The 13,401-nt window shown below is 44.4% G+C and overlaps 1 protein-coding gene across 1 annotated transcript in view; it reads right to left on the bottom strand.

Annotated features, from left to right (window-relative positions):
• Positions 1–2,187: 2,187 nt before the first annotated feature.
• GAS6 (growth arrest specific 6) overlaps positions 2,188–13,401 on the bottom strand; it is a 49,580-nt gene continuing 38,366 nt past the window's right edge. The window contains exons 11-15 of the mRNA XM_054162889.1: positions 12,372–12,536; positions 10,685–10,853; positions 8,897–9,069; positions 6,085–6,313; positions 2,188–2,759 (exon numbers count right to left, since the gene is read on the bottom strand). Of these exons, the coding sequence (XP_054018864.1) occupies positions 2,608–2,759; positions 6,085–6,313; positions 8,897–9,069; positions 10,685–10,853; positions 12,372–12,536 (888 nt within the window). The 3' untranslated portion in view covers positions 2,188–2,607. The remainder of the gene's footprint in view (positions 2,760–6,084; positions 6,314–8,896; positions 9,070–10,684; positions 10,854–12,371; positions 12,537–13,401) is intronic.

The raw sequence follows: 13,401 nt of genomic DNA, 5'->3' as shown, positions 1-13,401 counted from the left end.
ACACCTGAGCGTAAAGAGTATTTTGACAGGTTCTTCTGTAAGTGTAAATGAGCATCTTGGTTGAAAGTGATAAAGCTCTGGTTTCACCTTGGTCACAGATGTTGTCACATGTGTGGATTATTAGGCTAATCTGTCATCTGTGTAATTGATTAGGCAAAACATGATGTAGAATAACCAGGAACAACTGGTAAGAGGCCTTGTAGAATTAATTAAACTTTTTCCACATTAACCCTCTGTGAAGCATGGGTAACCTCAGCCACCCAGTATTTGGCTTTCCACTCCAGCACAGATCTGCTTTTCTCAGTTCATTAATGTAATGCAAGACATTGAGCAAATAAGCCAAGATTTAAGTGACTCGGAGAAGGCAAAGCAAAGTCTGCCCCAACCTCACAAGGACAGCTTAAAAGCTGAATGCACTTTATGGCTCTAAACCTCTCCTGAGTAAACCCCCATGCATATTCTCACCACACTGCAATTCAGCCTGGCTAACTCTCAAGCCTCTCTGCTCCCATTAGGCCCCCAGTAAATGATCCAACCTAAAAATTAAGCAGCAGCATCTTCACATCACACACCCCAGTTCTTGGATCCTTATCATTTGCTTCAGTGGTTATTGACACAAAAGCTTTCAACTAATTAAGTCATTCCTTATTGTTTCCTGGTGACCCAAATTTGTTTCCTGTTGATCAAGAACTTTTCTAAAGCTCACAACTGAGCCTTCTCTCTGTGGCAGCAGAAAAAAGGAATTCTACCAGTAAGAATAGCAGCAACCATTTGCTCTCCAGCCCAGAAGATCTGTAATACCAACATAAGCACATAAACCCCCCCACATTCAAACAAAAAAATCAAACAAACAAATGAAAGAAAAAAACCAAACACTCCTCCCACAAAAAAGAAAAAAGCCAAAACAACCAAACCAAAATCCTGCTAATGTAATCTCCACATCAGGCACAGCCCGAGTCAGGGATAGAATAGAATTAGGATAGAATAGAATTAGCCAGGTTGGAAAAGACCTTTGAGATCATCGAGTCCAACCTATCATCCAACACAGTCTAATCAACTAAACCATGGCACCAAGTGCCCCATCCAGTCTCTTCCTAAACACCTCCAGTGATGGTGACTCCACCACCTCCCTGGGCAGCACATTCCAATGGCCAATCACTCTTTCTATGAAGAACTTATTCCTAACATGCAGCCTAAACCTCCCCTGGCACAGCTTGAGACTGTGTCCTCTTGTTCTGGTGCTGGTTGCCTGGGAGAAGAGACCAACCCCCTCCTGGCTACTACCACCCTTCAGGTAGTTGTAGGGAGCAATGAGGTCTCCCCTGAGCCTCCTCTTCTCCAGGCTAAACAATCCCAGCTCCTTCAGCCTCTCCTCATAAGGCTCGTGCTCAAGGTATCTCACCAGCCTTGTTGCCCTTCTCTGGGCAATGTCCTTCTTGAACTGAGGGGCCCAGAACTGGACACAGTACTCACGGTGCAGAACCCAGCACTTAGATGTGTTAATTCTCATACCGTTGGACTCTGCCCATCTGTCCAGCCTGTCAAGGTCCCTCTGCAGAGCTCTCCCACCCTCTAACAGACCAACACCTGCCCCCAGCTTGGTGTCATCTGGAAATTTACTGCTGATGGACTCAACCCCCTCATCCATATCATCAATGAAGATGTTAAAGAGGATGGGGCCCAGCACTGATCCCTGGGGGACGCCACTGGTGACTGGCTGCCAGCTGGATGTGGCACCATTCACCACCACTCTCTGGGTTCGGCCCTCCAGCCAGTTCCTAACAAAGCGCAGAGTGCTGCTGTCCAAGCCACGAGCTAACAGCTTGGCCAGGAGTTTGCTATGGGGGATGGTGTCAAAGGCCTTGCTGAAGTCCAGGTAGACTACATCCACAGCCTTCCCCACATCCACCAGAAGGGTCACTTGGTCATAGAAGGAGATCAGGTTGGTCAGGCAGGACCTGCCCTTCCTAAATCCATGCTGGCTGGGCCTGATCTCTTGGCCATCCTCTAAGTGCTGTGTGATTGCACTCAAGATGACCTGTTCCATAATCTTGCCTGGCACTGAGGTCAGGCTGAGAGCTCTCTAATTCCCTGGCTCCTCCTTCTGGCCCTTCTTGCGGCTGGGCATCACGTTGGTATTCTCTCCAAGTAACAGAATAAACTCAGTACAGGTAAATTAAAAACTCATATGCAAATATTTTATTCTCTAATATTTTGCAAATCAGGCAGCAGTGTTTGGTAATAAAAAATAATACAGATTTATTTTTTTTCCCAGTCCACAGTCATATATTACCAGGTTTTCCACACTACAGACAAAACCGTCTCTTGCAGCCTAGAGACAGCATTCACTTTTGGTATACTCTGTACTTTCGTCTTCTTCAATATTAGTCTTCTGAACTATTTACAAATATATTACAACCTTTAAACCTCAAAGCAAAGGAGTATTTCAATAATCAATCTGACATAAGGATCAGTAGCTCCTACGTAACTTCAGTGTTTAAGAGAAACTCTACACGCAGGGCGGTAGGACTGAATAATTTATATCTCTTTAAAAAAAAAAAAGGCATTGAAAGTTCTGAGTATAAAACTTTCCCATTGCAGTGGTACCTACTGACCTGCCTCAACTGGAGGACAGGAATGTGAGGTGATGTCACTGTGCTTGTAGAGAGCCTCATCTAAGTCTAGTGCCTTGTTGCTCAGCTTGATGGTCATGCAGCCGTGGTAGGACGCGGTGACTGGAGTAGAAGTGACGGGAACATCTGTGTGAAAGAGAAGACAAACAGCTCGGATGGTTGGTTTTGAGTAAGTATCTGCCCTACCTATGCTCAGATGATTATCACTTCAATGAATTCAAACTCTCCTCTTCTCCATTCCAGTACTTCTATCTCCTCCCCTGCTCCTCCTACCAGAAGGCAAAAGCACAATCCCAAACACGGGGAAAATGCCATTTACTTCCACGCACACAACACTTCTCCCAGCCTGAACCTTTCCTCAGCTGCTCTGTGTCTCTGCAAGGCCTCCAGTCCTTATGAAACTCTGTGCTGCACACTGTGTTCACACTGCTTCCTGTCTCAGTATTTCCATGATCCTGCATCTGTGGCCCCAATACTTTGTCATTACCAAAGTTCTTATACCTTCCTCTAATGCTCTTCCCCTCTGTCTTCAAAATATCTGCCAAAAGATTATAGGAAGGCTCCTTGTATAGGCAGCCTCTACCACTTGCTGGACTCATCCTTACTGTAATTATGCTATGTATCAGCACAAGGAGGTTGCTGGTGTTCACCTAAAAGGCACTGGAATATATTAGTTGAGTGGAGATCCACTAGTGACATAATCAGAAACAGAAAAATAGCAAGGAAAAAGACATTTAGTGCAATCCAACAGACTAAAATTAGCCAATCCTATTAATAACTACTGTAATATCATGTACACACTGACCTTAAGTAAACAAAAAAACCCCACACAGTAACATGAAAATCTATGTAAACTGTGTCCTCTACCCTTCCCCAAATGTTATTAGTTTATTGACAGCACAGAGCCAACCCAGTGAAGCTGGTCGTGCTACAGAAAGCAGTGAATGTCTCTGAAATTATTTAACTTCACAATGATGCAGGTAGCTAAGTAAACCTCTTATCTGTACACTGAAGCAAGGACAACTTGAACAATAGGTTGTCCTGTTGACCTGAGATTGTGTGCCATTTAAAGTGTGCCTGGAGACACAAGGCCAAATTTGAAGCTGTTAACGATGAAACACAGCTCAGATAAGCTTTAGGACTGAGTGAGAGGAAGAACATCTGTGGGGGAGCTGTAAGTCACAAAGAGGTACTAAAACATTTTCAACTTCCTGGCTGAAAAGTATCATTGCTGGGTAGTTTCCTAACTAATCATTTTAGCTGTTTCCTGTTCCTCCCCATTTACAAAAGTTCTGTGAAGTTTGCTTAAGAGGAGGAGGCATCTCTGTTGTACCACCTCACATGAAAGTGAACTAAATCTTGACTCAGAAGAAGCTGAAGTGTTGGCTTAGCAGCTTGAACACTTGTCTAAGGAATCATGTTCATCACTGTTACATGTGCTACAGGGCTGACTGAAAGGGTGGGCTTTTGGGTGGATTTGTAAGATACTACCAAAACCAGTAGTAATAAAATAATTTCAAATAGGGTTTTTTTTTGTCTTACAATTGCAAATTGGGTCAATAATTTAGCGTTCTGTTATGACTAGAAATGGATCAGTCTGAAATATGCTGCTGCAAAGACTCAGAAGCCTTGCTGTAAGGCTCCTTCAGCATATGCATTGCCTGAAAAAACATCCATGTATCACATACATTACATAATTTGGGATTTACCAGAGCTCAAAACACCATAGAAGAGGTAGCAGATGCCTCTATGTTCTCTCTTATCTTTTGAAATTCTGAATGATATTTCTTCCACATCTGCACTATTAGCTGTACTTGGGATGGGACATACTACATATTTTGGCCCAGAATTCTTTCTTTATTTGTGGCAAATGGAATAAAGACATTAAATGTAACTTTGTTTTTTCCACAGAGTATGGAAATAGAAAAAAGCCAAACCGAACATAATGTTCTCAAAGTTGGAATGAGTCAAACTTACTTAGAACTGGCTGTTTGGTATAGTTATTTAACCCAGAGTGATGAATCCAACCAAAGTGCTGAAATGTTTATTCGTTTGACAAATGACAAGTGCCTGGTTCCTCTCAATGGCAAAAGCAGACCACAGACAGAAAGTCATGCTGCTGAGCTGAACAGACCAAATGTGGAAGGGCAGCTAAACCTACAGAAGCCAGCTGGGTCTACGCAGCCATAGCTATAATGTCTCACACTTAGTTATGGCTAATTAAAAACTGTGTTTCACTCAGCAGAGTTAGTCTAAGCGAATCACAGAGGACTTGGGACCCTGACAGAATGGGATTGTTTTCTGAGCTGTGAAAGTATCTTCTGTGCATTTGGGAGCTATCTGGAAGCAAGCAGATGACCTCTCTTGCTTGTGCAATGGTCAACTTGGACAATTCCATCTGACATTGGAAAATGTTGTGGTTTGGGATTTAGTCATTTAGTTTCATTCCTGTCAGGTGTGAACATCTCAGAGTGGGTGGCCTCCCCCTTTTAGGTGTGACTAGAAGCCGTTTACAACACTGGCATAAAAGAATTTGTACACTCTTGCTCATGGTGGGAACACTCATGTCATGTGTCCTAGCACACGCAGCACCTCAGCCACTCAGTTCCAGACTGGCTGCCTCAGCACCTACCAGGAGGCCAATACTGCTGCCTGTCTTGCTTGGGCAAGTTAGGGCAAGATTTTGCTTAGGCGCTGCCAACAAAATAGGATGTACTGGTGTGCATCAGAGACATAAGTGTTTCTTTAACTGCATTCCTTAGCAGTTGGCACTGACAAACCAGTTCAGCCAGAAGAAACAAATCCCCAAACTTGGCTGAAATTCAAGATTCAGATGGAAGTCTGACCTTCCAGGTTTAGAACAGAGCAGCAAACTGACCTCTCACGAGAAGCCCTGTTGTTGCTGGAAAGCCAGTAAAACTGTAAATGGTGGTAGCCCCTTGGTAGTGCCCTCTGCTGAGGGGAAATCTGTTAAATGTGCCGTACTGTGATCAGTTCAAAGAGAACATCAGTCAGGGAGAATCACCACACTGAGCTTCCCAAGCTTCAGTCAAATCAATGTAAGGCCCTGATACTCCTTTCAAGGATTTCTCACACATGCTCATTACATTAATGAAGCACTGCAAGAACTGGTGGTTCAGCTCCTAAGGATTTGACCCTGCTTACAGCTATCCTTCCGAGAAATCATTCCTTTTGCTGACCAGCCAAAACCTCCTCTGTTTTTGCCTTCAGCTGTCCTCAGAAGGACAGAATCATTCAGGAAAAAAAAAATGCTCCTGTCAAGCACACCCTCACATCTGTGAAGATCACACACACCTACATTGCAGACAAAGCCTGCTCAAGCAGAAACAGGAGGCTCCCATCTCAAATGAACAGAGAGAGTTTTCCTGACTGCCAGCTCAGCAAGGTGAGTTGGGAGTCTGTAGTTCATGCTACAAAACTGGATGCTCACCTGGCAGTCCTCCCACATACGTCTTCACTGCTGACTGCAAAGAGCTCTCCAGGATGGATAGACTGTCCTCTAACTCAGAGTTGCTTAGTTCACTCTGTCCCTCTATTCCATCTACCCTCAGGGACAACTGATCTTTCTTGAGGAGCATCTCCACAGAGTGTTCTTTCTTATCACAGAGATTTATTGCCAATCTGGACACAACTGTGCTCTCCAAAGCCACGATGACAAACTGGACAGCAGGAAAAAGAAAAAAAAATAGATGGTCAGCAGAAATAGACTTAACCAAGCCCAGAATTACCCCATTGTGGCCTTGTTTATAAAGATTTTGCAGATAACCAGCCAGAGAAATAGCCTTATTACTACTGCTGATTGTATTCTGGGCTCATTTGCATAGAAGACAAATCAATGAACCAGTAGGGCTAATTGTTAGTCATAACCGTTGTCTTCTCAGAGAGCGAGGGGAGGTTTAGGCTGGATGTTAGGAAGTTCTTCACAGAAAGAGTGATTGGCCATTGGAATGTGCTGCCCAGGGAGGTGGTGGAGTCACCATCACTGGAGGTGTTTAAGAAGAGACTAGATGAGGCACGTGGTGACATGGTTTAGTTGATTAGATGGTGTTGGGTGATAGGTTGGACGACAATTGCAGAGCTACAGGATGGGGTCAGAGTGGCTGGAGAGCTCCCAAACAGAGAGGGACCTGGGGGTACTGATTGACAGCCGCCTAAACATGAGCCAGCAGTGTGCCCAGGTGGCCAAGAAGGCCAATGGCATCCTGGCCTGCATTAGGAATAGTGTGGCCAGCAGGAGCAGGGAAGTCATTGTGCCTCTGTACTCTGCATTGATTAGGCCACACCTTGAGTACTGTCTCCAGTTCTGGGCCCCTCAGTTCAAGAAGGACATTGAGACACTTGAACGTGTCCAGAGAAGGGCAACAAGGCTGGGGAGAGGCCTTGAGCACAAGCCCTATGAGGAGAGGCTGAGGGAGCTGGGATTGTTTAGCCTGAAGAAGAGAAGGATCAGGGGTGACCTCATTGCCCTCCACAACTACCTGAAAGGTGGTTGTGGCCAGGAAGGGGTTGGTCTCTTCTCCCAGGCAACCAGCACCAGAACAAGGGGACACAGTCTCAAGCTGCACCAGGGGAGGTTTAGGCTGGATGTTAGGAAGAAGTTCTTCACAGAAAGAGTGATTTGCCATTGGAATGTGCTGCCCAGGGAAGTGGTGGAGTCACCGTCCCTGGACGTGTTCAAGGGGAGATTGGACGTGGCACTTGGTGCCATGGTCTAGTCATGAGGTCTGTGGTGACAGGTTGGACTCAATGATCCTCGAGGTCTCTTCCAACCTTAGTTATACTGTGATACTGTCTTTTCCAACATGATTAATTCTATTCTATTCTAATTGCCTGAAATAATAATTCTTAGTGTGGCTTACAGAGGTGGTTATATTGCACTGGAACCAAACAGACGAGAGATGCTGTACTATAAATGAAAAACTGGCTCACGGGTTTTAGTGAACTCATTCCTTATGTACACTGATGAAGTGCCAGAATCTATCCCTTTGCTATGAACACCATTAAACCAGTAGCTTTGGTGCTCCATCATAAGTGGCCTTTCCCAGCACCTGGAGTGATACCTAAAGCCTGTCACTTTTACTGATGTGCTCCAGAGAATTGAAATTATTTGCTTGTAGTATTAAACACCTTCTGTGCCACAAGCAGATAACAAAATACAGCTGCATTCAAGAGAATAGTTCCATCTTTTGCCTTGCATATAGCTCCTTAGTAGCACCTTACACATATCCTTAAGAAGCAGAACTTTGATGTCAACCAAGAACCTCAATACATACATAGAATAGAATACATAGAATAAACCAGGTTGGAAGAGACCTTCAAGATCATCGCGTCCAACCCATCAACCAATCCAACACCACCCAAACAACTAACCCATGGCACCAAGCACCCCGTCAAGTCTTCTCCTGAAAACCTCCAATGATGGCGACTCCACCACCTCCCCAGGCAGCCCATTCCAATGGGCAATCACTCTCTCTGTATAGAACTTTTTCCTAACATCCAGCCTGAACCTCCCCTGGCGCAGCCTGAGACTGTGTCCTCTTGTTCTGGTACTGGCCGCCTGGGAGAAGAGACCAACATCCATTTGTCTACAACCTCCCTTCAGGTAGCTGTAGAGAGTAATAAGGTCACCCCTGAGTCTCCTCTTCTCCAGGCTAAGCAACCCCAGCTCCCTCAGCCTCTCCTCGTAGGGCTTGTGTTCCAAACCCCTCACCAACTTTGTTGCCCTTCTCTGGACTCATTCCAGCAAGTCAACCTCCTTCCTAAACTGAGGGGCCCAGAACTGGACACAGGACTCGAGGTGCGGCCTAACCAGTGCAGTGTACAGGGGCAGAATGACCTCCCTGCTCCTGCTGGCCACACTGTTCCTGATGCAGGCCAGGATGCCATTGGTCCTTTTAGCTGCCTGGGCACACTGCAGGCTCATGTTCAGTCTACCATCAACCAGCACCCCCAGGTCCCTCTCAGCCTGGCTGCTCTCCAGCCACTCTGACCCCAGCCTGTAGCACTGCACGGGGTTGTTGTGGCCAATGTGCAGAACCCGGCACTTGGATGTGTTCAATCTCATGCTGTTGGACTCTGCCCATCTGTCCAGCCTGTCGAGGTCCCTCTGCAGAGCCTCCATGTTCTAAACTGGTGGAGCCAAATAAGCAGGCAGGCTGCAAACTTGACAACTGTTTTTCCACAATTACTTTCAATTCCCAGGAAGTAGCCACAAACCTCTGGAAAAATATGTAAGTCCCTACCTGTTGTTTCAGTTTCTTTGTGGAGTGATAGTCAACCAGTGATAGTGACAACGGGACAGATGCTTCTCCTGTAACTAGAGCAAACAGCACACCAGTATCTGTTGCTGGTTGAATTGCAGCATTTACTTCGATTTCCCAGCTTGTCTTGGTTTCATTTCCAGAAGAAAGTTGCACTGCAGAAAAGAAGAGAAATGTGCAGCATGACAAGCATAGCACTAACAAGTCAAAAGAGTAGGCTCTGCAATTTCTGCCTGGAGAAGAGGACAGATGGATGAGCATATGGAGGGACTGCCAGATTTCTTTTATATAAAATAAAAAGTCCAATGCACCTGAACATAAAATCAGAGAAGAAAATGGCATCAGTTTCCTCTTGTTACATTCTGCATTCTGCTGCCTTTCATAGTGTCAAAGGACAAGGTTAAGCTTTCTCATGACAAAGAGATAGTCAAATTCCCATGACTGTCAATCCAACAGATCCAAAGAACTACTGCAAGATAGGGCACCCAATTTTTCAGTAGTTCTTGCCTGTCCAAAGATCATTAAGGAATCTAAGTAAAAATCTGGCATACAGGAAACATTTCCATGAAAGTCTGTGTTAAACAGAAAAAGGACATAAGCAAAATACATGGATCACCTACTTAATCATTTCCTGATCACCATCCTCTCAGCATGACACGCTTTGTCTAAGTTGCTGACCTCTGAATTAAAACTCTCTCACATCTTTCTTACTGCCCCAGTGCCCTTGTAATTAAAAGATGATGCTGGCTACAAAGAAAGGTTTCAATCCTGCCTCTTCAACCTCCCTTCACAGGATTATTAGCTTTGCTGGTTCACTACATATTGAAAAACAATAAAGAAGTTCTTCATAAAGCTTACCTTTACACAGGAAAAAAAACCTCATTATTGCTTCTAGAGAAAAAAAAAAGACAGACATGCAGGTGCCTAGGCCTCCTCTCTGCTGAGTGCTGTCATCTGCACTTCAGATACTGCCTTGTCTCTACTGTGAAATTTTGGTATCCATGTGGTAAAGAAGACAACAAACACTTGGTACTCCCTGATTCAAATGGCACAGCAGAAACCTACATAACTGATGTACAGAGGGCTTGTGCAGAGGAGGACTTTCTCACCAAACTAAAATAGATGGTTGGCATTTTCATGGTTTAACAATGCTGAGAGCTGATTGCACATATAAACAGACAGGATAATCTAGAACAAAGAAAAGGTGCCTTTCTGAGTGCTACATTAATATGGCCGAGTTTGGTTTGAAACTTGTATCTAGGCCAATTTCATTCAGCTTGCATCAGGGATATGCTTAATGTAACTTAGTCCCAAGCATAGCTAATGCCACCCAATGATTAAAAGTGAATCCAAGATTGGACATTTTGATACAGACAACATTGATTTTCTGCCCCTCATAAACCCAAGATATAGCACTGTGGCTTGAAGCATTCCCTGTTTATCAGAAAGCAGTGGATAGGGCTGGAATCACTTATGCTGTTGACAGAGATGTGAAGCCCCCACTGCTGAGGAGGAGCTGGAACCAGCCTGGTTGTGAAATGGATTACTGGAGCTACACACTGAGAACCTAATGTGTGCTGGGCATATTTGTACTGGCTCTAACCATCACACAGAGGCCCTCCTTCACTACAAAGCACAAGTTTAGTTCTCCTCTACATCATACAGTCTCTTCTGCATTGATGACCCATCAGTCCTGCATACTTATTAAAGTGTTTATTAACCAAGTGTGGCAGAACAACACACCAGAAATAAAAAAATACAATTACTTACTATATGTAAGATTGAACACAGCAAAACCTCGTCCAGGATAGAATGACCCTCGTCCTGCTACAGCAAAGCACTGCATCTTTTCATTCATCTTTATGGTCTCTTGGATAGTGGTGTCCTCTCCATTCAACCAGTTCCATGCCCTCATGCAACCATCCAGCCGTGGGTTTACCTAGGAGGGCAGAGCAGTATCTCATACCTCTAACTGCTGTGCAGTGAAAAATAACTGATGATTTTGGGTGCAGTGGGATACTAAATTATATTATGATGCTAAATAGGAGAAATAGTTTTGATGTGTTTTACACATGCAGAACCATCAGTGACAAACCCGGTCCAGCAACCCCCAAACAAGTAAGTGGTCATCATTGCCCAGCAAACTCCCCTGAGCTCAGCTTGTCTCCACAGGACAAAAAGGCACTGGCTGGTGCAGGTGTTGATTTGGTTGTATTGATCCTGTTAGCTGCTCTACACAGTACACATCACTAGTACAATTTACTTCTAAAGCTCTGTAGCCAAAGCTCTTTGACTCACTGGACTTGCCTTGCAAATGCTGCAGGCTCACTTGCAGTTAAAAACCCCAACCCTTTGTGTCACTGCAAACAACCTTCATGACACACAAGATGTTGGACCTGATCATGGTATAAGCTGCTGGGTTCTGGCTTAAAGGAGGGGTGCCTGAACCACAAGACTGGCACACCATCTGTACACATCTGGTCCTTCCAGCTTCTAGTTACATTATCCTGTACCAAATGTCAGCATTAAAATGTCAGTATGCAAAGAGGAAGCTCCTTGCAAAGCATCTAAATCAGCACCATTACCCCCAATTAACTGAAGCAGAGAATTGTCTGAGCCAGGATAAAAACCTCAGGAGTTTTTGGCTCTCAATCCTACATTCAGACCACACCCCAGGCTTAATGTCTCAGGCAAGCAGTGGCCCTGGATGACTTCTTATAGGGAACAGGAGCCTTCCTCAGCTGCTGCACTGACAGTCACAGAGCCAAAAGCTTGTCACCTCATTCAGAAATAGGTGTCAACTTGAGTTTCAAGGTGCCAACTCTGTGTGTGGTGGACATTCAAAACAGCTTAAGCAGCAGCTATCTGAGAAACACCCAATCATCCAATCTCACCCAAAGAGCATCTTAACTTTTACTCATGAGCCCTACCTACTTGAATTCAAAAGACATTAAGAAAAATAAGCTGCTGTTTTACCTTGGGTCTTACTAAAACAAAACAGCAAGCAGAAGCAGAAAACCTGTGATACAATATACATGAAGTACAAATTGGTTACAAAAAGTCCCCCCAACTTGTTTTTGGACCTAGTAGGCACAATGGTATCCTCACATGGTGGTGTTTCCACTGACCCCATAGGGCCACTCATGGTCTCCAAGCCAGCATGACCCCTGTTAACTTTGTCATGTGTTCCACTGTTGCAATGCCCTAATTCTGCAGGCCAAGAGTGGGATATATTTCACCCAAACAAAGCAATTAAAAGAAAATCAGGAGTCCCACCTCTGCTACTGGCTTATGTTCCCTCTACAGTCAATGATGAGAAACCTGTATCCAGAAGGTGGTAATTCCACCTGTTTCAGGGCACGTTGAACTGCTCTCAGAAAGGACCTACATTACCCCAAGAGAAGATGAAATCAAGCCCTTCAGGAATGCAAAACATGAAGCATCCTGCTGTACTTACCGGCAAAATGAGGTCCTTTGTTTTGAAAGGAATGCCTCCTACTGTCAAATTCAGCTGATACAGTCCTTTCTCTAGAGTAAACAGATCCCCTGAGACTGCGATTTTCATAACTGCATCTCTGTTGACCTTAATAATCAAACTTCTTTCAAGCTCTTCAACAGAGATCTGGAAAGGTAAAATTGTCAACAGAATAATTCAGTATAAAAATATATCAACACCTGCAGTCTCAACTAAAGGACAGACACCACCAGTGAAATCCTCAAGATGGAGAAATATTTCTTTCCTGCACCCAAGCCTCACTGTCTGTCTTTTAAATTACATTCCACCTTGATATGTAAATCTGTACTCTAGAGAGCAATCTGGGGTTGGCCTAATGTTGAAGACAGTCCAGTTACTTCAAATCAGCTACACAATAATGAGGGTGGGTTGACTACATGACACCTGTAGGGTGCTCTATGCAAAATGAAAATGCAGTAACAAGTTATTAATGAGAAACTCCCTACTGCAACTGCATGTGAAAGGAAAAGCTGAAATGACAGATGTTTTTGTTGGACCAATGACAGATAAAGCAGAAGCCTTCAAGCCACAGTTTCTTAAATATTGACCCTTGAAAAAAGAGCAACAGGTGACACCATCTTCGAGGGAGTAATACAAACGAGTAACAGGCAATATTTTTTCTCTCAGAAGGTCTCTGCAAGTTTTACCTCCATGACTCTGAAGAGCTACTTCTAGGAAGATTCTATCACCACTACATTAATAAATAAGTAAATCAATCATCATCTTTGTTATGACCAAGCTGCAGAGAGATGCGCTCTAAAGCAGCCAGCTCTGCAGAGGGAGAGGAGGAGGTGAAGCATAAAGCTGACATGCAGCAGGCTACTGAATAACAGCATGAATTCTGCTGCCTTGGGACCTGGGTCCTGCTACCAATGGGGTATTCTGTGGCCATAGCACAAGACAACAGCTTTCTTCCTGCAGAGAAGAAAGGAGCACACCTCCATTACTTCACAATCTGTCCCTGCCCATGGCA

Source organism: Dryobates pubescens, chromosome 7 (genome assembly GCF_014839835.1).
Source record: "Dryobates pubescens isolate bDryPub1 chromosome 7, bDryPub1.pri, whole genome shotgun sequence".
NCBI classification, from domain to species: domain Eukaryota; kingdom Metazoa; phylum Chordata; class Aves; order Piciformes; family Picidae; genus Dryobates; species Dryobates pubescens.
Note: the sequence above shows the minus strand (reverse complement) of the source record. Positions and strands in the feature narration are given on the sequence as shown.